This window comes from Equus caballus, chromosome 4, assembly GCF_041296265.1.
Source record: "Equus caballus isolate H_3958 breed thoroughbred chromosome 4, TB-T2T, whole genome shotgun sequence".
Lineage (NCBI taxonomy): Eukaryota > Metazoa > Chordata > Mammalia > Perissodactyla > Equidae > Equus > Equus caballus.
In genome coordinates, this window is record NC_091687.1 from 3036416 (window position 1) to 3061827 (window position 25412).

The 25412-nt window shown below is 40.0% G+C and overlaps 1 protein-coding gene across 10 annotated transcripts in view; it reads right to left on the bottom strand.

Moving 5' to 3' along the window:
* Window positions 1–25412, bottom strand: part of PHTF2 (putative homeodomain transcription factor 2) — a 120467-nt gene that overhangs the window by 43919 nt on the left and 51136 nt on the right. For all 10 annotated transcript variants that reach the window (XM_023638756.2, XM_070264235.1, XM_070264236.1 and 7 more), the window contains 1 exon segment: window positions 4770–4826. In XM_023638756.2, coding sequence (XP_023494524.1) covers window positions 4770–4826 — 57 coding nt within the window.

Below are 25412 nucleotides of genomic sequence, written 5' to 3' on the forward strand. Positions count from 1 at the left end.
AGGAGTAGAGCCTTGAGGGGCCCTCGGGCATGATGCTGGGGTGTGGCTGCAGGAAGCATGGGCACAGAGCTGAGGGCAGACAGGGATGCAGACTGCTCAGCAGAGGCCAGCACGGAAGGGGGTATCAGCTGAGATCCAGAGAGGACGATGCACACCTCAGGGCTACCACTATGCTCACACGCCAACCACTAACCAGACCCCAGTGCCACCTAGCCACCTCAGGAATCAGACGCCATGCCCAGGGGGAGGGAGGGGAAAGCAGGAATCGAGAATGGAGTTAGTTCACACCTGGAATTACTGACACTAAGACTAAGTTTCTGCCGTCAGTGTACAGAGTGGGAGCTGGGGTGGCGATCAAAATCACTGAAAAAAACTATGGAAAAATAAAGTACACTTTGTAACTTAAGACTAGGATGTAAAGGATTGGAAGAGCTCAGGCTAAACTCTTCGGGAGCCAAGTCCTGAGAGATGACAGTGTTTAGATGATTTGTTTATTATTCATTCAATTAACCGAGTAGCTGTGCAGTAAATCCTTCATTTGGTCCTATTCCAAGTAACAACGACCCCTTAAAGTAAAAGTTCGATCAAGCACTGTTTGCATCTAAAATGAAGAGGAGAGCATTTGAGCTCACAATTAACTGAGATGTTTAAACCCAAAATGTACCCTGAAATCAAATTGCAATTAAACTTTGAACCCTTCAAAGAGAATGTCCATCTGAAGCTGCAAACCGCCCAGAGATACAAAAACAAAAGAGAAAGAAAGGGTGAGGGTTGAGGATGCAGCCGGTCCGGCTGTTCAGAGTTTCTCTCGGTGTGCGAGAGCAGCTGGGCTTCTTCAGGAACACCCACCTCTGCTGGGGCCAACAGAAATAAAACCGACCTTTTCAGCCGTAGCTGCAATACAGTAACACAAGGGTTCGCACGGAGCGGCTGACAAAAGTGCCGAGACTAGGGGCTCGCAGGGACCCGAGTCGCTGTGTTCCCCTCAGAGCGACGGTCAGTGTGTGCTCATTCAGAGGGCATCCTAACATTTTTACCAAGATCGTCTTAAGGACTTAAAGGCTTTATAAGGCGGACGGTAAATCATCCTGATTTACGCAATTATGTTGTTTTTCAACATGCTCATTCTCCATGACCCTTTTTATATATGGTTCACTTTCTGTTTTATATTTCATTAAAACATTTGTTTCAAGCTCCATTATAGAGTCACAGAATAACTGCCAGTTTTGATAAAACTTTCCCTTCAACGTAGCCTGGTAGAATATTCAGAGGGTTTAAGAAAAAGAAAAATTTCACTGATAAATCTAACATTAATGATTTCATTCACAAAAATAAGAGATATTTAGCATCAAGCCGTAAGCATTCATAAAATCTGATTTTAATTAAGTAGGTATTTTAAGTTGGAAAACTGTAAATTTGGCTTACAGTAACCCACATTCACACAGAAAGCACAGCTTTCAGTGCTAATTATAATCACGGAACTTCAAAAAGCTTAAGTGAACAAAATATGGAAAATAAGTTAGTTTCTAAAAAAAGATTTTAAAAACTACTGATTTCACTAGAAAGTGGAAGCAGTCAAGTACTATGAATACAATTAATTTCCAAGAATCCAAATAATATATTCTTTACTGAATATACATTTCAACTCCTAAAGTACATTCCTAAAGTGGAAGGATACAAATGGTATGAAGTTTTGAATTTCTTTTAAGTCTCTAAATAGACAACGTTGAGCCGAAAAGCTTGAAAGGGCTGTTTAAATTCGGAAGGCATTTCTGTTCAAGGATCCAGACGTGCCGGGCACAGAACTACCAGAACACTGAGACTCCATCAAGGGTCGCAACCATCAGCTTCACTTTCTGAAAATCCTTTTAGTTTCCCCCATCCCGCTTTTCCTCTATCATGACTTTTTAAATATCATAGTTCTTTTTGTTGAAGCTTTAAATCTCTAGTAGGGTAAAATGGGGAAACTACCCTTTAACTTTTAAATTTGGGTCAAGGTGATCAGAAAATGAGTTTCCAGTTATAATTTCTAAAATGCTTAAGAAAAAATAATTTGCAACTTACAAAGGACTTTATGCTTTAGCAATATGGTCTTTAAAAAGTAAACACTTCCAAGAAATACAGTTTCATGGCTTCCTTTGATTTCTTTGGTTGCTGCTCACTGCTCTGACAGATAATGAGAGAACTGATTGCACACAATATATTTGGTCCGGTGTTCTCTAAATAAGAGGTACAGTGGTTTCGGTTTTTTAAATCAAATATTAACATTAATATGGCACATTATGCACTTCTCTACTCTCCTTAGAATAGACACAAAATTATTTTATACTATAAATAATTTGCCTCCACTAAAATATTCAGAAAAAATGGAACGTGCTTTTAAGCTTGTCAACAAACTGACTCTTTTAATTCAAAATAACAAAAGTAGTTTTAATACTGTTTTTAATTCTCTATTTACAATTACAAAGACAGACACAATTCAGAAACAAGTTATGGGTCTTAGCCTTCCGTGAGTTCATCCTGTCAGCTCACCAAAGAACATAATATAACCCTTCTTCCTTACTCTAACCTCCACTCTACTTTGGTGGCCCAGGGTTCACGGGTTCAGATCCTGGGTGCGGACCTACCCACCGCTCATCAAGCCACGCTGTGGGGGCGTCCCACATACAAACTAGAGGAAGCTCCACAGAGATCTTAGCTCAGCGACAACCTTCCTCATCAAAAAACATTTTTTTTTTTAAATTGAGGAAATTACATAAGTAATGTAGTTAATTTGTGATGAGTGGCTTAAAACTAAAAAATTATTCATATTTTTTTTTTTGTGGTTTTTAAATTTCAAAAAACATCCAAATGTGCCAACTGGTAACACAGCGTCTTGGGGTACTTACTATGCCCTGTCCGACAAGTTTAAGACTGTCAAAGAGAATGAAAGATCTTAAGGCGTCTTACTAGACCTCTCTGCTGCTCTCTATTCGCTTGACTATTCCAACCCTTCATGACACTCTCGCCAGACCACGGTCTAACGGCTCTCTTCTCTTTCCTCCCGCATTTTCATCTCTTCCTTGACCTATCCATTAAATGTTGACGTTGCCCAGTGTTCTGCTCTCAGCCTTCTTCTCTCATCGTTCAGTGTGAATCTTCTCACTCCTGCAGCTACACCTCCACAATGTGTATAACACATAATCTAGATCACACACATGTATACGTGTCTATATACACACTCTACACACTGAGGACTCCCAAATCTCTCTGCCAAGGACCGCCTGGGTGTCTCTAGATCAGAATCCCACATCTGCTCCTCTTCTAGCATCGCCCGTCTCACTTAGTGCTGTGTGAACGACTTGTTAAAACAGAAATTCAATCAGGTAACTTTTTCTGCTTAAAACCCTTCAGTGTCACCCCCACTGGTTTCCAAATTATGTCCAGACTCCTGGGGAAGGCAGCCAAGGCCCGTCACTATCTGACTTCCACTTTCCTTTCCAGTTTAACTCCTAACCACCCTAATCTCCTTCCTCCATCCAACCTACGACCAGCCAAGCTCCTAGAGGACGCCTGAGTCAGCCACCTGCCTTCCTTTCTGTATATTTCAGACGCTCTTCATTCTGCCAGCAATGTTTTCCTCATTCTCCCAGTGTCTCTCAGACTCAGCTCATGAGTCGCTTCCTCCCTGAAGTCTTTCCTAACCTCCCCAGGGCAGCGTCCCTCTGTGTTCCCCAAGGGAGACTGACACAGCTCTCTCTCAACTGAGTTTATCTCATCCGTAATTATGTACCTCATCTACAAAATTATAATCTATTTCATCTTTTTGTCTCCATGATTTAATCCTATATCTAACACATAGTACGTGCTTACTGCAACTTTGTTAACTATGTTAATTCTTCACGAAAATAGTTTAAAGATCAAAATGACAAGTGGCAAAGAATCTTGCTCTTTATTACAGATGACTGTCTAAACACTGAGGATTTTTTGACACATTTTTAAGTAACTAGACATTGGTTTTCCATCTAATAAAACAGAAAATGTCAAGCAACTAAAGTAACATTCTCTGGGCCCAGATTAAATTTAGCTCGTGCAGAAACACACTGATTAGTATTATCTATGCAAATGAAAAATAGAAATCTTATTACCAAAAGGGAGTGGTTGCTGAGACAGAACAAATTTAGTTAAAAAATAGTCTTCATGCTATCAAGGAAGCCTATGAGAATGTCTTATCAGCACAGGGGATCACATGTTCAAGAACAAACTACCCACTACAGAAACATTTTAATTAATGCTTTACTTCCTAAATTGTTTTTAAAAATGACCAACTTTTCAGCGACTCTGTTTGCGCCCATGTCATTCCGTTAGTGGCACCAGAAAGTGGATCCCCATTAGGCAGGGCAGGCACGGGACCACTTAAGCGGGAAAATCCTGAGACACTTACCAGTTTAAGAAACTGTACAGAGCAATGACAGCATCAAAAGGGAGGAAAAGCAAACTAGAAGTATAAGGCGACAAGTGAAAGGGGAAAAGAGCTGACAAAAAATAACCATTAGAAATTAAATTTTAAAAGAACAGAAAGATGCTAAAAAGCAAAAAGAAAAAAAAATCATCAGAGGTAAAGACAAATCACCATCATAAAAGAGTTTACCCCTTTATTTAGAAGTTTAGATAAAGTAATATTAACTTATACCTTAAAAGTATATGGAAAGATATTAAGTAAAATGTAGTTAATAACCAATTTACAGAATTACTGTTTCAGAATATACAAAATGAAATACACTTGTTACCTTGATTTCTCTTTGTTCAACAGATTTTTCCCATATTTGTTGATCATATGCTCCAATCTATAAAAATACATAAAAGACAATACTCCATTAAATGACCATTGTTGGTACCCGTCCAATAGGAATAACTCTGCTCACATTACAAGCAACTCAGAGTTCACTCAGCACAGATTCCATTCGGCTCCTTCTCAGACTCCTGTGATAATGCTGCACTGCGGTGGTTCTCGAAATGTGGCTTCAGCACCAGCAGTTTTAGCATCACCTGGGCTCTTGTTAGAAACGCAAACTCTCTGGCCTTGCCCCAGAGTTACCGAATCAGAAATGTGGGGGTGGCATCTAACAATCTGTGTTTTAAAAATCCTTCTAGGCGAGTCTGATACACTACTAAAGTTTGAAAACCAGTGGCCTAAGGAATCCTTATTTTAAATAAACACAATTGCTGCAGCTCTGGTATATTCAAGAAAAAACTCCTAAGTGATAAATCCTTTATGGAGTTATTTTTAAAGAAAAAAACCACGAATATTCTACAGAATTAAAAATTCATAAACGTGTAGACCACCATTACCATTGGATTAAGGCTTAAATTGAAAAATAAAGTCATGAAAGTGATTGAAGAGAAAGGGGAAGCATCAAGAGACAGAATTCCTTGTGGGCTCCACGCCCACTTCTCTTGATGCTGGAAAGCTCTCAGAGCTGTATCGTCACCCGGGCAGAAAAGCAAACCATCCTTCCTGTTCTCCCCCAAGTTCTTTGCTGTCACTTCCTGTTGTCTCCAGTTCCCACTTAATTCCCTATATCCAACAGGACACTGAAACGGCCAATAGCCTACAATTTCAACTGAGGATTTTCATTATTAGCACTAACTGAAAACTAAAATCCTGAGAAATTAAAATTACTCCAGATAATACAATTTCGAGACTAGAGGCAGATATTACAGGAAATTCAGGGAAAAGTATCTTCTGATTAACATCAGCCTATCCAAAAGTCTTTTATCTACATATTATTTTTAAGGTAATTAATTAATTAATTTAACCTGAAAAAAACGAGTTTACTTGGGAATAGACAGAGGACTTGCAATTTGGGATGTGCAGGCTATGGCGACGATAGGCAAATCTAGAGAAACGAAAGGAAGGTCTCGCTTTTATGGAGAAAAAGGGAGAGTAAGGAGAGGATATAATAAAAGAAGAGTCCACTGGAGGAGACTGGAGTCCAGAGTGCAAAGGTCTCTCGTTGGCTGCACTACTAAGGTCTCTCATTTGCTTGGCTGCTACGTCTCTGATGGGCTGGGCTGCTAAGGTCTCCCACTGGCTGGGCTGCTACGGTCTCTCGTTGGCTGGGTCACTACGATCTCTCATTGGCTGGGTCGCTACGATCTCTCATTGGCTGGGTCGCTACGATCTCTCATTGGCTGGGTCGCTACGGTCTCTCATTGGCTGGGTTGCTATGGTCTCTCGTTGGCTGGGCTGTTGCCTGTAGTAGGGCAGCAAACACCCTTCCTGTTGGACATGCAAGCATATGTCTCTTCCTATTTGGAGTAACTGACGCTATACAACACAGCCTGAGGGCTGCTCCTACAAGCCTTCCTGACTCCAATTTAGTAGAGGTTTCTTCTATTAATTTCACAATATATATTCCAAAATCTAGATTAGGTGTCCTTCCTTTATTTTTGAAATTGAACTCTAGTTGACATACAATATTTTATTAGTTTCGCCTGTACAACATAGTGATTCAACATTTATATACATTACAGAATGACCACCACAGCAAGTCTAGCAACCATCTGTCATTGTAGAAAGTTATTATGATATCACTGACTACACTCCCTATGCTGTACATTACATGCCCACGATTTATTAATTTTATAACTGGAAGCTTGTACCTCTTAATCCCCTTCACCTATTTTGCCCACCCCAACCCCTCTCCACTCTGGTAACCACCAGTTAGCTTCTTGTATCTATGAGTCTGTTTCGGCTTTGTTTGTCTTTTAGATTCCACATATAAGTGAAATCATACAGTATTTGTCCTTCTCCAACTTATTTCACCTAGCAATAATAACCTCTAGGTGCATCCATGTTGTTGCAAATGGCAAGATTTCATTCTTTGTTATGGCTAACATTCCATCATATATACATACCACGTCTTCTCGATACTGTCATCTATCGATGGACACACAGGGTGCTTCTGTGTCTTGGCTACTGTAAATAATGCTGCAATGAACATAGGAGTGCATATATCTTTTTCAATTAGTGTTTTTGTTTTCTTCAAAAACTACTCATAAGTGGAATTGCTAGATCATATGGTAATTGTATTTTTAATTTTCTGAAGAACCTCCATATTGTTTTCCGTACTGGCTGCACCATTTTACATTCCCACCAACAGTGTACGAGGGTTCCCTTTTCTCCACATGCTTGCCAACCTTGTTATTTGTTGTCTTTTTGATAATAGCCATTCTGGTAGGTGTGAGGTGATATCTCACTGTGGTTTTGATTTGCACTTCCCTGATTATTAGTGTCGAGCATCTTTTCATGTGTCTGTTGGCCATCTGTATGTCTTCTTTGGAAAGACGTTTATTCACGTCCTCTGCCAATTTTCTAATTAGATTTTTTGTTTTTGGAAATTGAGTTATATGAGTACTTTACATATTTTGGATATTAACCCCTTATTAGATATATCATTTACAAATATCTTCTCCCTTTCAGTAGGCTGCCTTTTCGTCTTGTTGATGGTTTTTCTTGCTGGGCAAAAGCTTTCTAGTTTGATGTAGTCCCATTTGTTTATTTTTGCTTTTGCTGCTTTTGCCTGAGGAGACAGACCCATAAAAACATTGCTAAGATGGATGTCAAGGAGCTGACTGCCTCTGTTTTCTTCTAGGAGTTTTATGGCGTCAGGTCTTAAGTCTTCAAAACATTTTGAGTTTATTTTTGTATATGGTATAAAAAAGTCATCTAGTTTAATTCTTTTGCATGTAGCTGTCTAGTTTTCCCAACATCACTTACTGAAGAGCCTATCTTTTCCCCATTGTATATTCTTGCCTTCTTTGCCACAGATTATTTGACCATAAAAGTCTGGGTTTATTTCTGGGCTCTCTATTCTGTTCCACTGATCGATGTGTTTATTTTTGTGCTAGTACCATACAGATTTGATTACTATTGCTTTGTAGTATAGTTTGATATTAAGGAGCACGATACTTCCCGCTTTGTTCTTTCTCAAGACTGCTCTGGCTGTTAGGGATCTTTTCTGGTTCCACACAAATTTCAGGATGAACTGTTCTAGTTCTGTGTAAAATGCCACTGGTATTTTGATAGGGATTGCTCTGAATCCGTAGACTGCTTTGGGTAGTGTGGACATTTTAACAATATTAATTCTTCTAATCCATGAATATGGTATATTTCTTCATTTGCATCATCTTCAATTTCTTTCATCAGTGTCTTACGGTTTTCAGAGTACATGTCTTTTACCTCCTTGGTTAAATTTATTCCTAGGTATCTTATTCTTTTTGATGCAATTGTAAATGAGGTTGTTTTCTTAATTTCTCTTTCTGATTTTTATTAGTGTACAGAAACAACAGATTTCTGTATATTGATTTTGTATCCTGCAACTTTACTGAATTCATTTATTAGTTCTAATATTTTTCTTTCTATTTTTCGGAGTCTTTAGGGTTTTCTATATATAGTATCATGTTGCCTATGAATAGTTACAGTTTTACTCCTTTCTTTCTAATTTGGCTGTGTTTTCTCCTTCTCCTGTCTGAGTGCTGTGGCTAGGACTTCCAATACTAGGCTGAATAAAAGTGGTGAGAGTAGGCATCCCTGTCTTATTCCTGATCTTACAGGAAATGCCTTCAGCTTTTCACCATTGAGTATGATGTTAGCTGTGTGTTTGTCATATATGGCCTTTATAATGTTGAGGTATGTTCCCTCTATACCCACTTTGTTAGAGTTTGTATCATGAATGGATGCTGAATTTTGTTGAATGCTTTTTCTACATCTATTGAGATATCATGACTTTTACCCTTCGTTTTTGTCAATGTGGTGTATCATGTTGATTGACTTGTGGATACTGAACCATCCTTGCATCCCTGTGATGAATCCCACTTAATCATGGTGTTTGATCCTTTTAATGTATTGTTGAATTCAGTTTGCCTGTATTTCGTTGAGGATTTTTGTGCAACAGGGACACTGGCCTGGAATTTCCTTTTTTTGTAGTGTCTCTATCTGGTTTTGGTGTCAGAGTAATGCTGGTCTTGTGGAATGAGTTTAGAAGCATTCCTTCCTCTTCAACTTTTTGGAATAGTTTGAGAACGACAGGTATTAACTCTTCTTTAAATGTTTGGTATAATTCACCAGTGAAGCTGTCTGGTCCTGTACTTTTGTTTGTTGGGAGTTTTTTGATTACTGATTCAATTTCATTACTAGCAATTAGTCCGTTCAGATTTCCTATTTCTTCCTGATTCAGTCTTGGATGATTGTATGTTTCTAGGAATGTATTCACGTCTTCCAGGTTGTCCAATTTTTTGGCATATAATTGTTCATAGTAATCTCTTATGATCCTTTGTATTTCTGTGGTATTGGTTATAACATCTCTCTCCTCTTTCATTTCTAATTTTATTTGGGCCCTCTCCTCTTTTTTTGATGAGTCTGGCTAAAAGTTTATCAATTTTTTTTTATCTCTTCAGAGAACCACTCTTAGTTTGAATGATCTTTTCTATTGTTTTTTCAGTCTCTATTTCATTTATTTCCACTCTGATCTTCATTATTCCCTTCCTTCTACTAACTTTGCAGTTTGTTTGTTCTTCTTTTTCTAGTTCTTTTAGATGTAAGGTTAGATTGTTTGAGATTTTTCTTGTTTCCTGAGGTAGGCGCATTTCACCATGAATTTCCCCTTACAACTGCTTTTGCTGCATCCCATAGATTTTGGAACACTGTGTTTCCATTTTCATTTGTCTCAAGGTATTTTTTGATTTCATCTTTGATTTCTTCATTGACTCACTGGTTGCTGAGTAGCATGTTGTTTAGCCTGCGTGTATTGTGTTTTTTCCAGTTTTCTTCTTGTAATAACCTTCTAGTTTCATAATGTTGTGGCCAGAAAAGATGCTTGATATGATTTCAGTCTTGTTAAATTTATTGAGACATGTTTTGTGGCCTAACGTGACCTATCGTAGCAGATGTTCCATGTGCACTTGAAAAGAATGTGCAGTCTGCTGTTTTTGGAGGGAGTGTTCTATATATATCTATTAAGTCCACCTGATCTAATCTGTCAGTTAAGGCCTGTTTCCCTGTTCATCTTCTGTCTGGATGATCTATCCACTGATGTAAGTGGGATGTTAAAGTTCCCTACTCTTACTGTACTACTGTCAATTCATCCCTTTATGTCTGTTTGTATTTGCTTTATGTGTTTGGCTGCTCCTATGCTGGATGCATAGATATTTACAAGTGTTGCATCCTCTTCTTGGACTGATCCTTTTATTATTAGGTATGTCCTTCTTTGCCTCTTATTACAGTCTTTGTTTTAAAGTGTATCTTGCCTGATACAGGTATTAGTACCCCAGCTTTCTCTTTGTTTCCATTCGCATGGAATGTCTTTTGCCATCCCTTCACTTTCAGTCTGTGTGTGTCTTTAGATATAAAGTGAGTCTCTCGTAGGCAGCTTTTATAGGGGCCTTGTTTTTTTAATCCACTTGGTCACCCGATGTCTTCTGATTGGAGCACTTAGTCCATTTAAAGTACCCACTGACAGGCACGTACCTACTGCCGCTGTGTTAACTTTTGCTTTTGCAGTTCTTCTCTGTTCCTTTCTTCTCGTGCTCTCTTCCCTTGTGATTTGCTGACCCTCTCTGGTGTCATGTTTGAACTGTGCTCTCTATACTTTTTGTGTGTCTATATAGCGTTTGGTTTGTGGTTACCGTGAGGTTCATACACAACTACTTATGCATTCAGCAGTCTATCTTAAGTTGATGGTCACTTAAGTTTGCGTGTGTTCTAAAAGCACTATACTTTTACTCCCCCTCCCCAACGTTTTGTTTTAGATGTCATATTTTACATCTTTTTAAAAATTTTGTGCAACCCCATATTTTACATCTTTTTTTTATTTTGTGTATCCTTTAACAAATTATTGTAGATACAGATGATTTTACTACTCTTGTCTTTTAACCTTCAGACTTGCTCTATAGATGACTGATCCACTATCTTTACTGTATGGTTTTGCTATTACCAGTGAGACTTTTTCTTTCATAATTCTTATTCCTCGTTTTGGCCTTTCTTTTTCCATTTAACATTTCATGTAAGGCTGGTTTAGCGGCAGTGAACGCCTTTAGCTTTTGCTTGTCTGGAAAACTCTCTCTCTTCCTCAATTCCGAATGATACCCTTGCTGCGTAGAGTATTCTTAGTTGGAAGTTTTTTCCTTTCGGCACGTTGAATATATCACACCAGTCCCCCCTGGGCTATAAAGTTTCTGCTGAAAATTCAGGTGACAGTCCTATGGGGGTTAACCTGTTTGTAACAGGCTGTTTTTCTCTTGCTGCTTTTAAGATTCTCTCTTCAATTTTTGACATTTTAATTATAACACGTCTTGGTGTGAGTGTCTTTGAGTCCATTTTATGTGAGACTCTCTGTGCTTCCTGGACCTGAATCTATTTCCTTCACCAGGTTAGGTAAATTTTCAGCCATTATTTCTTCAAATAGGTTTCCTGTCCCTTTCTCTCTCTCCTCTCTTTCTGGGGCCCCTATGATGCAAATGCTAGTACACCTGATGTTGTCCCAGGGGTCCCTTAATCTATCCTTGGTTTATAAAAATTTTTTCTTACTGCTGTCCTGATTGGGTGATTTCTGCTACCCTGTCTTCCAGATCACTGATCCATTCTTCTGCATCACCTAACCTACTGTTGATTCCTTTTGGTGTATTTTTCATTTCAGTTATTGTATTCTTCATCTCTGATTGCTTCTTTTTTCTCTTTTCTCTCTCTCTCTTGAAGTTCTTACTGTGTTCATCCATTCTTCTCCCGAGCTTGGTGAGCATCCTTATGATCATTACTTTGAACTCTTTATCTGGTAGACTGCTTATCTCTGTTTCGTTTAGTTCTTTTTTCTGAGGTTTTGTCTTCTTTTGCATGGAACATATTCTTGTCTCCTCATTTTGCATGACTTTCTGTACCTGTTTCTATGTATTAAGTAGATGAGCTACCTCTCCTGGCCTCGAAGAAGTGGCCTTGTGTAGAAGGTGTCCAGTGGGGCTTAGGAGCGCAATCCCCCTGGTCACCAGAGCCAGGTGCTTCAGGCATGTCCCCTGTGTTGTCCGCATGTGCTCTCCTGTTGCATCTAGGCTGCGATTGCTGCAGGTGCACTGGTGTGCGGGGGTTGGTCCCCCAGGGCAGGAGCTGACTTAGAGGGTGGTCAGCTCGGGTGGGTCCACAGGGGAACACTGGGGCAGGGTGAGCTATGTGCTCTGAGTGCTAGCAAGGCAGATGGAGAGTTTTAGGAATGGCACCCACCAAGGCCAGGCCAGCTAGGTAGAGGACAGTAAAAAACAAAAAAAGAAAAAGAAAAATGGCACACAACGGCACTTGCGTCCCCAGAGAAAGTTCCAACAGATGCCAGCCCCTTGGGCACACACTCTAAAATCAGTCAATGACTCTCCCTCACCATAACACAGGCACTTTTCAAACTGCCCTCTCTGCGCTAGGACTCGGAGCAAGTGAGTTTGTGCACGCATCTTTAAGAGTGGAATCTCGAGTTCCTCCAGCCCTCTGGCTCTCCTGGATGTAAGCCCTGCTGGTTTTCAAAACCAGATGTTATGAGGGCTCATCTTTCCAGTGCAGGGTCCTGGGCTGGGGAGCCTCACTCGCCTGGGAAGACCTCTGCAGTTGAGACATCCCTCCCCATTGTGGGTCACTGCCCAGGGGGAGTGTGTGTAGGTGTAGGTGTAAGGGTGTGTGTGTGAGTGAGTCCTGAGCAGCCCTCATCTCCGCCCTCCTACGCATCTCAGTGTGCTTTTCTTTCCATCCTCAGTTGTGGAGAATGTGCTCCGCTAGTCTTCAGGTCGTTCTCAGGGACAGACGTTCTACGTGTCGTTGTAGGTTGGGCGTGTCTGTGGCAGGAGGTGAGCCAAGGCTCCCCCTTCTCCGCTGTCTTGATCCAGTCTCCCACACGTTATTTTTCTAAATCTCATTTCAAGAAATGAGACATTGAGACTACAAGGATGGTTCTAAGATAGACATGAAGGAGGCAGAATAAAATGGTGATTAAACTACTCCATATTTAAATGATTCCACAAGAGCTCTTCATTTCTATTATTCTCTCTTACACATTATCTCACTCATGCTAATTTCTCTGGTCCTTTGAATCCTGTTCTCTTTTTCATCACTTTCCTGTGATTCCTTTCTCATTTTTAAAATCACTTTACAATATAATATACCCCGCAAGTTAAAATCTTCTAACCTCTGGACCAAGCCACATAGATTGAATAACTCACTTATATGTAACCCAAATTGCCACAGTCTGTATAAAGCAGGGTTAAGAAGCACTAGATGAGCAATAAGCGACTGATTAGACCTCATGGGAGAGCTGACCCACAGTGACTGGCCAACCCTGGCCCTCTTTAAATTCTGAATTCCATCTATCGTCTTCCTTAAAATCAGAAAAGGGAAGCATGGAAGCACAGATTTCACAGGGGTAATTCTGCTCTAACTTGGTAATTCAGGATGACTAAGCTTAATTCAGTCAAAATTAATTTTTAAAATGTGTAACTCTTTCAGCACACTTCATACTTTTTAGTGAAAAAAATTAACCAAAATTAATAAAGAATAGGTAGTAATATGTTTTAATGACTATTTTGGCAGTATTTTATTTCATGTACAAAAAAATGCACAAAACTTGCTTTAAAGTCCTTGGCATAACCAGGTTCAGTGCAACCCCAGCATGGTACTCAATAGTTCCAAGTTTAAAATGGCACAGAAAGTCTAATAAACCTTGCAGCAAAACAGTGGCTAAAAGTAGAAAAGCTTTTCAAAGGCTCAGGTACCTGTAAATAGCAGAATGCAACTCTAAAAAAAGGGCGGGGGGGGGCACAGAATATTCCTATAAAAGGATAAAGATGGCTTGTTTTACGGGAGAACCAATTTTTTTCAAAGATTTCATGGGTGAGGGAAGAACACCTTTTACTGTAATAGAATACCTTGTGAGATCTACTTTTCTTAACTAGATAAGTGTCATTCTCAATCACAAGCAATTAAATGTCTCCACAAGTGAAGAGATCAGCTCTCCTTTGCAGCAGACTTTCTTTGTTTTGAAAATACTACCAAAACGGACCCTTTAGTCACATACATAAATAGACTACTTTCTTGAAGGAGACTCTGAAGGTACACAGGTGCTTCAGGAGCAGCTCAGGGGTCTGCTTAGTGTTGTATGTGCCATTAACAAATTATTCCTAAATATGAATTCAGACTGAGTCGTCTCTGAAAAGTGTCTGATGGCATATGTGTGGAATAAGCATCATGAAATCAGAGCAGGGGCAGGATGCCAGAAGGAACAAGGAAGCAATTCTCAAGACCCTTCTGACCTAAAGTCTCACTTTATTCCACAGTGAAATCTGGCAAGATAGATCAGAACACCTGTGGCTGGGGTCGAGCTTTTCCCCTAAAAGAAACATAATCCTATGGTCAATCACCAGAGAGCAAGGAAAAAAGTAAAAGACTGAAGAAGGGAAGAGCCATCTTCTCAAGACTCAGGGTCACGGATCAAGGACAATCTGCATAGCTGTGCTAACAAAATTAAAAACAAACAAATAATTTCAACAAGTTTTCCAAAGGTTCTAGCCTACGTCTGACACACAACTACTTGGCAGACCTGACTAAGTCATCTAAACTTCATAGCCATTTCTTTTTCTGTATTTCTTCTCCATAAAATTAAATCACAGGGCAATTTCCAACTATAGTTCTCTATGAAAAATCAAGAAGAAATAACTACCTCATTTTTTAAATGCTACCCAAAGATTAAAGAAAGCTCAGTAGTAATATTTGTCTAACAAAACAGGAATTTTGATCATATTCTTCAATTGAGAAAAAAAAATGATGTAATATTGGCTACTTCCACATTTTAGCTGCATCCCGACCGCTCTCCCCTGCCCTCACAAGGCCTCCAGTGTTTGGGTGTTTAGAAAAGTGCCCAACATTCTACAGGAACAAAAGGATATATATGCAAATAATACTTTGTTGGTAGAAAGACTTAGAAATATCAAGGTAATTAAAGATTGAGTAGTGCTACGGCTTTTCAACCACATTCTTCATAAGTGATGACCTGTTCCAAGGAGGGAAAAATACTGTTCCCATTGTATTACAAGAGAAGACTCTGAATTCTGATTTACCTTTGATTTGCAGCCAACAGCTTTGTACCTGTTAAGAAAGTGGAGTTCACTCTCTGGTGCGATTTTATCAAGGCTCTGGTTATTGCTCCACAGATGCCCTGAATGCCTGAAGCCTCTGGTATACTCTCGCCCAACCAGAGCCGACCTACTGTCAGCTTTTTCTACCTGGTCCCAGGAGACTAGACACTTTGCCCTCTAGAGATCCGTCCTGTATCTTCAAAACAGGTTTCATCTATAGGCAATCCTATATTGACCTCTTACAATACTCCCCGTAATAACAGCAAGGAGAATCTAAGTTTTCTTCACACAAGCTTTAATTCCTAACTACTGTGAATATCACCAATCCTGGCAGAACATCTAGCCAATTACTTCAACTATTAAGATTGAAGCCATAGATGCAAATGTTTTCATTTTCTGTCTTCTCCATCTATAGTATCTGTTTTCTCACCTAATTTATTTTCTTTCCTCCTATCCTTATAAATTAACTTTGACCCATTACAGAGGTTAAGATGGATAAAAACAAACCAAAAAATAACTGAGGGAGCAGCATCCTGAAAGTGGCAAAAAAAAAAAAAAAAAAAATTTAAAAGAAAAAAAGTGAGAAGAAATTGAGATACTGTAATTTAGTAATATCAAGTGGACTAAAATTGAACTAAATGAATACTCTAGATGCTTTCTGACCTACTGAAGACTGTTAAAAAAGGAAAATGTACAAGCTATAAATTTGAAATTAATGTAGCTAATACGCTATATTAAATATGTATATAAATATATATAGCAAACATCTAGATGGATGCACAAAACCGTTAATAGTGATTATCTCTGAGAAGCACAGAGAGAAGAGCACTTTTACTTCTGCTTTATATTCACTGATACTGTATCACTTTCTTCCCCCACAATGGCTATGCAGTGCTTTCATAAAGCAAGGTTCTAACCCAGGTCTGGTGAAGTGCAAAGCAATCTGAACGAGTAATCTGAGAAATTAATACGTTTCTGTCACTGAATAGTATCTTTACAGGAAATCACCTACCTCCACCCATCATCATTCTACTTTTTATCTTCCTATACACTGAGACAAACAAAATGGGGAAGGGGAAAGAGAGACGAGGACAGGCAGAGGGAGAGGAAGGAGGGGAAGTCAGGGATGCAGAGGCATGACGGAGGGCAGGGCTGGGAGGGAGATAAAGAGACTGTCTCTCTAGGGATCTGCCTGAGTCAGCTCCGGCTTCTAAGAAAACATTTATAATGAATACGATGGTATCAAGAATATAGATGTTAAAACCTAGATAACTAGACAGCGAAAAATGGGAACATGTATCACTTAAGAATTCTAGAAAAGAAGTGTCTTTGGAAAACAATTTGAGAAGCTACTCTTAGGTCATGTGATGCCCCCCTGGGTCCTCACTTTCAGAACAGCAGTGGCTCAGACATCAGGAGATGAAGAGAAGAGAAGCTGTCTTGCTTTGAAAAGGTAGTCCCAATAGTTTAATTAGATAAGCGCTTAGAGAAAAGCTTTAGAGTTCACAAATAAATATAAGCAGGGCAAATGGAGGCCCAGATTTGCACACTTAGCTTCAGCATCTAATTTCCTTAACTAACCAACAGTCATACCATAATACTGTACGTCAAAAGTTCTAATTTTTCCTACTACTACCATGCTCAGTTTCGTTTTTTGCAATCTCATTTCAGAAAAGCAAGCTATTAATTGTCACAAACACCAAATTTAATTCAAAAAGTTGACACAGAGCCTCAATCCCTTCCTAGCTTGGCCCACTCAACAAACATCAGAGGCCAATCATTTGCCAGGATAAATGTAATTTACCTTTGTCAGCAAAAGTGTACCTATTAAAAGCGTGACAAGAACACCCCCAAGGCAAGAGGTCAGATTAGAGAATCTCTTGAGACAATTTCTCCTTAAAAAGAAGAAAAAAAAGGTAAAAGAGATGCTTGTGTTCTTGATGATCTTTTCCATCTCTAAATTGACAGTAAATATATTCTATTTTTTCTGTGTATCAACAACTCTAAGACACTAATGGGCACAGATCATGTTGCTTTTATACCTAAGACAAGTCCCATATTTCAATAGTGGTGTAATAGCTGTACAACCAAAGACAATTATTTTTTGAGTCTTTTTATAAAAATAAAAGTTACCAATCAGAAAATACCCTTTGTTGTATTTTAAGTGCTGGTTTTTAACCCTTGGTTTTCCCCACTGCCTCAGTCCATCAGCTCTGAATGTCTGCTGACAGGAGGAGAAAAGACCCTGCACTGTGCTAGAGATGTGGGTTTTCATCCTGCCTCCACCATGCCTAGTCCTCTGGTCCTGGGCAAGTTTCTTGACCCCTGAGTCTCTGTAAAATGGGGACAACAAAACGTACTTCAAGAACTTGGATGTAAAAAGATAGCTGGTGCTCTGTAAGGATTAGTGCTTTCCTTTCTTGGCAAATCTCAATTTCTCTAGGCCTCAAATACCTCATTTTTAAATTCATTAAGTTGAACTACATTTAAATTAACTTACGACAATATTTATTCTCACTAATGATGATTTGGATGGCCACAGACAATTTTTTTATGGACCAGTATAGGAAGAGAAAAGATTCAACGCTACTATGAAAAAAGGTAGACCCAATAAGGGTAGTGAGAAACGTCTGGGCAGAAGGTACCAAGAAGTAGCAAAAACAAGGGTGTGGAGATAAATGTCCTTTCCTTAATTAATAACCAATGTAATATTTTTTTGGAATTGTTTACAGTTCATAAATGAAAACAGAGCTGTCAACACCCAAAATCTCATTTGCCCAGACACTAAACTATATGGCTTTTGTTTTCACAACGATTCATCTAGAAGGTAAAAAGAGAAATTGAGGAGGTGAGCAATACAACAAAGTTAAAGTTACTGAACAAAATAGTGGATCTGAGAATAAAATACTAACCACCAATGAAAGAAAATTTATATCTGTAATCCCCAAAGTTATGTTGTTATGGTGAACATCCCAAAACGACACCCAACCCTTCCAGTCATACTGCTAAAACGTACTGAAGAAACTCCTAGGGCCACTAAAACCATCAGGATAAGTGATCAGCCTTCAGATAAATCTCCATGCAGAGAAGCAGAAACTAAGTCTTTCGACTTTTTTTTACTTTTAATTCCAAAGTAAAGTTCTCAATGCTTTGAATATCAAACAGGTTTTCACTGGTTTTTGCTCACAACTACTGGCTGCCAAACGACTTCGTCTACCGAATGCCCAGGAACATCTCTGAGTCCTTATAACAGCCCCTAAAAAGCCATGTTTCTAACCCTACTGTCTTGCCTAGCAATTCCCATTACCTCTTCATTCATATCCTGTCCTATTCTATTCTCTTGTTGTTTCACAATGTCCTATTTTACTCAACAAGTTGTCCAATGCTTCCGACTGCCCATTACACACGCGCACACACACACTCCTATACAAGTCACTCAGGTGACTTTAACGATGAGGATCAAATGAGATGTTGAATCATTTCATTACACAATATACACTATGAATGGTGATGACGTCAGACAAACAGATGTGGTGTGAGGACACATTAAGAGCTAGTGACTCTTCTGAATGTGGAACAACTACCAAATTACTTTATCAAATCTTTAACTCTTTCTGAATCAATCTTTTCTTAGCACTAAAAAACAGATGAGAAGGGGCTGGCCCCGTGGCCGAGTGGTTGGGTTTGCGTGCTCTGCTTCAGCAGCCCAGGGTTTCGCTGGATCGGATCCTGGGTGCGGACATGGCACTGCTCATCAGGCCATGCTGAAGCGGCGTCCCACATGCCACAGCTGGAAGGACCCACAACTAAAAATACACAACTATGTGCCAGGGGGCTTTGGGGAGAAAAAGGAAAAATAAAATCTTAAAAAAAAAAAAAGATGAGAAGCCAAACCACAGAAGCCTTTTAATCCACTCATTAAAAGATTCCCTATAACTCTGGTCTTATTTGGGGGAGGGGAGGACCTGAAATGGGTAAGCATTCCAAGTTAAGATATCCTAATTGGGGAAAGAAGTCTAAATCATGGAATAAATATGCTTTGCTTATAAATAGTTGTAAGCAAAGAAGGTTCTTTACAACCTCTTTGCTTCAACTGTCATTATTTGTTTCTTCTGCCGTCAATAATTAGCAGAATCATATAGTAACAAAAGTGTTACTAGACAAAAGTCAAGCTGCTTGACGAGAAGGCAAATAAAAAAATAAAACTTTTTAAAAAGATTAAAATCTTTTTGGGGAGAATATAACTTTTCAAGGAAGAAAATAGATTTATAGAATTCACTCAATTTTAAAATACACATCAAGCTTAGCCTGTGACATTTGGAGCAAAACATCAAAGTCTGGGAATGTGCTCTCACCTGCAGATACTAAAATCTAGTTAATTAGCAAAGATTCCATTCAGTATAAGTAATAACAGCTAAAGCCACCTAACATCTGACCACATATTGTCCGGTTATGCATCACCTAAAACCACACACCCTTCTACGCATTAACCCTAAGAATAGTGTGACACAGGCCACACACACACAAGCAAGTCACGAGTCATGACTGAGTTCCTACTGCTTAGGGAAAGCCCGTTAATGATATAGTAAAACACTGACTCAAGTTTAGAAAAGTCTTGAAGAAAGTTATTTTTTCAATTGAGGTCTAATTGACACATAACATTACATGGCTTTCAGGCGTGCAAGGCAATGATCCAATATTTGCATATGCTGTGAAATGACCACCAGAGTAAGTACCACCCACCACCACACAAAGTTACAAAAACAATTCTTTTTCTTGTGACGAAAACTTTTAAGATTTACTCTCTTGGCAACTTTCAAATATGCACTTTGATATTGCTGACTATAGTCACCGTGCTGTGCATTACGTCCCATGACTGACTGACTGACAAGCGTTTTTCAGTTCAACAGAGAGAAGATTATGGGAGACTCTGACTCTAAGAAGTTACAAATCCAAAGAAAAAGCCTTCAGGGAGTTAGTTATAATTCAAAGCAGAATGAAGTAAGCACTACTGCACTACATGTCAGTGAGATCGTCCAAAAGAGAGCAACACCTGTGAGGTAAAATGTACAGGAACAGGAAACTCCCCGGATACGGAGCACCAGAGACAGAGAAAGACAATTTCTGGCGTGAGGACCTGGGACAGCACTGGTATCATTCACCATGACATGGAATAAAAACAGGTCTGAAAAAGGGCGTTGGACCTATCAGACAGCTAGGAATTACGGCTAGAGTGCAAGCTGGGAAGGTATGAAATTCGGAACTCAGCAGCAAAACTGTTTCTGTGGTCAATTTGATAATCTAAGGAGAGAGAATAGCTTAAAGAGATCAGGAACAAAATATTAGGATGAATATTAGACTGGAGGAGAGAAGCATCAAAGTCAGGTAAGGAGACTGAGAAAAACCAGTCACGCAGGCAGGAAGAGAACTGGGACAACAAACTATAACAAAAGCCAAACGAGGAAAGAGTCTCAAGAAAGAAGGAAAATAAGGGGAGCTGAAAATACTGGAACAGTTTGAGTGGTGAGGTAGTTAAACATGTTCATGTCAAATAACCCGGATTTCACTGAAACAGCAGGCAAAGTCATTAACTGAGATATGGAAGCTGGGGCGTCTGGGCCCTGTGGACAATAAAGAAGAGAAGAAAGCACCACTGGCGGACATGACAGAACAGTGTCAGCTAACGTCGGATGAGGACACCAGGAAGAGCGGATGCAGCTGAGCCGGTATGAGAGGCGGGTGGCTGGGCTACGTCTGCATGTTTCCTTTCAGCATCAAGGCTCAACCGTCCGGGATCAGGAGGGGAAGAATTCAACACGCGCCCTGCCAAATACCCACAATGTGCCAGGCGGGGCGCTGGGCGCTTGGCAGGGCCCCTCAGCGAGCCTGCTGCACAGTCTTCTTTCTCCTCCTGCTTCTGCTGAGCACCTCCCTGCTGAAGCCTAGACTACATGTGGCAGAGCCATGGGGCCCAAAGCAGGGTGTCAGGGGGTCTGAGACACGAGCGTGGCCAGGCATGGGGGTCAGCCCAACTGGGGTGGAAAGGCGGACCTTGTGAGGTAAAGGGAGTCTGAGGCAGAGCAGGATGAGGAGGGGACCACGTGTGAGGGTGAAACCAGCACAGAGTGCTGACGCCCAAGGACATCCACTAGGAGGATGTCCTCATGTGGGGTGTCGGAACCCAGGAAAGATGAAGAAGTCTAGAATAAAGAGCTGGAATGAGATGAAGACGGCATCCAAGTACAGGATGGGATGGCAGCTGAGATGGGAGACTGGCTACACATGCGGGGGCTGATGTCTCAAAAGCCTCAAAAGCTGGGATCAGACCCTGGGCGTGGACCTACAACACCACTCGTTGTCAAGCCATGCTGTGGCAGCATCCCACATACAAAATGGAGGAAGACTGGCACAGATACTAGCTCAGCAACAATCTTCCTCAAGCAAAAAGAGGAAGACTGACAACAGATGTTAGCTCATGGTGAATCTTCCTTACCAGAAAAAAAAAAAAAAAAAAAACGAAAGAAAGAAAGAAAATCAAGAGGAAATGGAAGCTAGTATCATCTGAGTAGCATCAAGTGCGAGGCACTGGGCTAGGTGCTTTTGAATACATTTCCTCATGGAAGGTACCGTGAGTAGAAAGGCAATATGTTAAGAAAGCAACTGCCACTGCTCAAAATCAACTTCATCAAGTCTCATTATGAAAATAAATAAGGCTTCTCCTATGAGTTATATAATAGAAATTTTCAGCTAAGAAGTTATATCTTAATAAAAAACTGCCAGAAATTCTAGTACTATAAAAGGGCAGATAGATACCTACATCCTAGGATAACAGGAGGAAAAAATGAGTTAAAGAACCAAAATGCTAAAATACACCAAGAGCCCAAGAAGACAACCACAATCCGTAAGGGACTAGGACTCCTGCGGCTGGGGAAACTTAAACTGCATTAGGAGGTGATGGAAGGAGTTCAACTGGCTCACACAGGAAAGGGAGGGAATGGAAGGAGGGGAGCCTGGAAACAGCTCCGTGGGAGAACTCCAAGTTCTGGAAGAAGCCAGGGGGAGAAGGCCATCACCACCAGCTCTCTTGGCCTCTGTAGCAACCAGCAAGGGCTGACCAGAGGAGGGAAAGCAGCAGCCATGGACCATCTCATCCAACGCCTCTCCTCGGTTCCCCTTCAGTCCTCAACAGACTAAAAAGACTAACCCTCAGCTAGTCTGATTGACCAGATACAGCGTGTTTCCAGGGGTCCCGCAATCACCCTCGAATGCCGAGCCCCCATCTTCAAAAAGAAACTAAATCTTTAAAGACTAACAAGAAAATATCTAGCTAATTCAAAACCTGTCTCTCATTTACACTTACGTAAAATGATTACATGGCTAAGCATAAAGGACTGAAGGCCTGCTATCCTCTGAGGGGGACACCCAAGGACCAGTCTGTGTTATCTGATCCTGCACATGCCGTGCCCCCACAGGGATCCGAAGCTAGACAGCCGACTCAAGCTGAGCCAGTCAGATTCTCTCTCCATTCCCAAAGTCACACGACCAGGAGAAACAGAGGGACACAAGTAACACTAGCAAGAGTCCTACAGAGAAGTTTCCAGAAATTCTGTTACTGAGGGGCTCAAAATGGCCCTGATTTGGCCTTCCTTGCCAGGCCGTGGCTGTTTGCTGGTGGCGCAGTGGACATGTGTTAAGGAAAAGGAGAGGCAGAACACAGCGGTGTTTTTTCCTGGCCCAGCTTTAACGAGAACGTTGCTGTTAATGCAAACCAACACCACTCTGCATAATTTATGAAGACTGTTTCTTCTCCAACTTGCTGGTACACGGCAGTACGTTCTCAGCGGATTTATTAATCAAGGTACCGCCCGATTAATAACCTTTCCCAAGAAGTCATCTTGGCAAAGATAATCTAACTTCTGCTTTTCTACTTGACCTAATCTTGCATCAGAAATTGTGAACACCCTGCTAGTGAGGGAAAAAAGATCATTAGTTGCTTTTACTAATCATATGAAAACAATTCAAATATGCCTTACAAATCAGAGGGTCAAAAACACGTTATCAAGGGTAATAGTAAAATTCTATTTAACAAACCTATAACACTAACTCCCAAGTTAGCTTTTATAGCCAAACCCATAAAATTAAACATTACTTAATTAATAATTATTTGGATTTTTCAATAAATGTTATTTCAAGAGAGTGGAAATTATTTAAAGATAGTTAAAATAAATTATTAAATTGTACAAAATAGCTTTTGAAAAGCCATTACTTAAAAAGTTTAGTTAAAAAAAACTAAGGGTTCACTTCTTTAGCTTCTAAATCATCAAAACACAGTGAAAGACCAAATAGAAACTTGGTCTTCATTTTACCACTGACAGGACTGCTGATATTTTATATATCAAACTTAAAGGGAAAAAACCTCCAAAAAACGTGAAATCCATCTTCCCACCTAGTTCAAGAAAAAGTATTCATCCACAACACAGGTCATGATTCTCTCAGCCAAACATGCATTTATAAAAATTAATTCACGCAGTGAAAAAACAGGGACCAAAACCAGGCTAGTCAATACACGGACAAGACTTCAACAGACTAGGCAAATATGTTGCTAAACGAAGCTAGCTGTGTGAATAAACCATAGCTGCTGCCCCATCTATTGAGCATCTGCTGTCCGAGCAGGGGACAGGACACGTTCGATGCCACCACCCATGACTAGCTGAGAGCCCACAGCCAAGCGGGCAGAGCGGTAGAAGACAGGGCCCCCCTGGGTGTGAAGTGGGGGGTGGAGTCACTACAGGTCAGAGTGCAGACTCTACCCGTTCCAACGGGCCTAAATTCTGGCTCTATCATGCACTCTCTATGTGACCATGAGGAAACCACCAGACTTCTCTGAATCTTAGTTTCCTAAGTTATAAAGTCAGGATAATGGCAGGAATGCCTCTTTTATAGCGTTGTCAGAATGACTAATGCACATAAAGTACTTAGGACAGTGTGTAGCACATAGTAAGTGTTCAATAAATGTCACCTGTTGTTATTATTCAACTAGCACAACCACCACGACAGAGGAAGCTCTGGGCCAATTACCTTACACAATGTCGTTTAATCCTCATAACAGTCCTTGAAGTCGATAGCGTTATTTCAATCTTAAAGAAAACTGAACAGACACACAGAAGTTCAATAACTTGCCCAAAGTCACAAGACAGCAAATGACAGAACCAGATTCAAACACAGGACGTCTGACCCCCAGTGCCTTGTTTTTTGTGGGTTTTCTTTTCCTGCTTGATTTTAAGTTATTAAGACTCATAGAGTAGCTGTGTGTGGTAATTCAAATCGTGCCACAATAAAAAGAAATGTTTATTTTAAAAGCTCTCAGATACTGTGCTAGAACTTTCTCAAAAACCATTCAAAAGTCAACATTTTCACTCCCATCTTAAAGATGAGGAAACTGAGTCTCAAAGAGATGGAAATAGGTTTGCCCGTGGTCAGACGGCTTTCAAGAATCTGGATCCTATCCACAGGCAGAGATGCCCACAGGCCGGCTTCCCATTATCCAGTGCCACCTTCCTAAGATAAATTTTAATTGTCTTTTCTCAGAATAATACTATCTGTGGGAACTTCTATGTCTTAGGAGCAGGAACCACTTCAAACTATTTGTTTAGATAAGATGTAAGTAAACACACCACCCATTTCAGTCACATCCACTCTGTGACTTGCCAAGATTTGTTTTTAGTCACATGCCCAAGAACAGCTATCACTTTTTCCTTGTACTCATGACTGTAATTAAAAGTCCAATTTTATTACTTCTTTTGCATTAAGAGGCTAAATGCCATCCTGGCAGAGTGGGAAAGTTCATACCAAGGCACTTCATGTAGGGTGAGGAGAAAAAAGGAAAGTTTTCTTAACATGAATGTGTACATTTATGACCCCCTCTCAACTGTACTGTTCCACTATATGAGGTATTCGGCACGATTTATGCCCCAAAACGCAACCTGTTTTAAAGTTTGGCCAACCTTGTAAATTCCTTGAACAGGGTTTCGTCAGTCTAGAAAAACCGAAAGAGCGCACGCACAGGAAAATTCCACAGATGTTTCACTGCATCAAACTGTAGATTAAATATTTACTTTACCACACCCTTTATCACACAATCTAAAATGATGAAAAAATGAAAACTCTCACATATTTCCTCCTAACTGACATCTATTATTTGAAAAAATTTTTTTCTTGGATATATCAGAAAGAAGGGAAGAAAAATCAGATGAATGCTTCTTCAATTATCA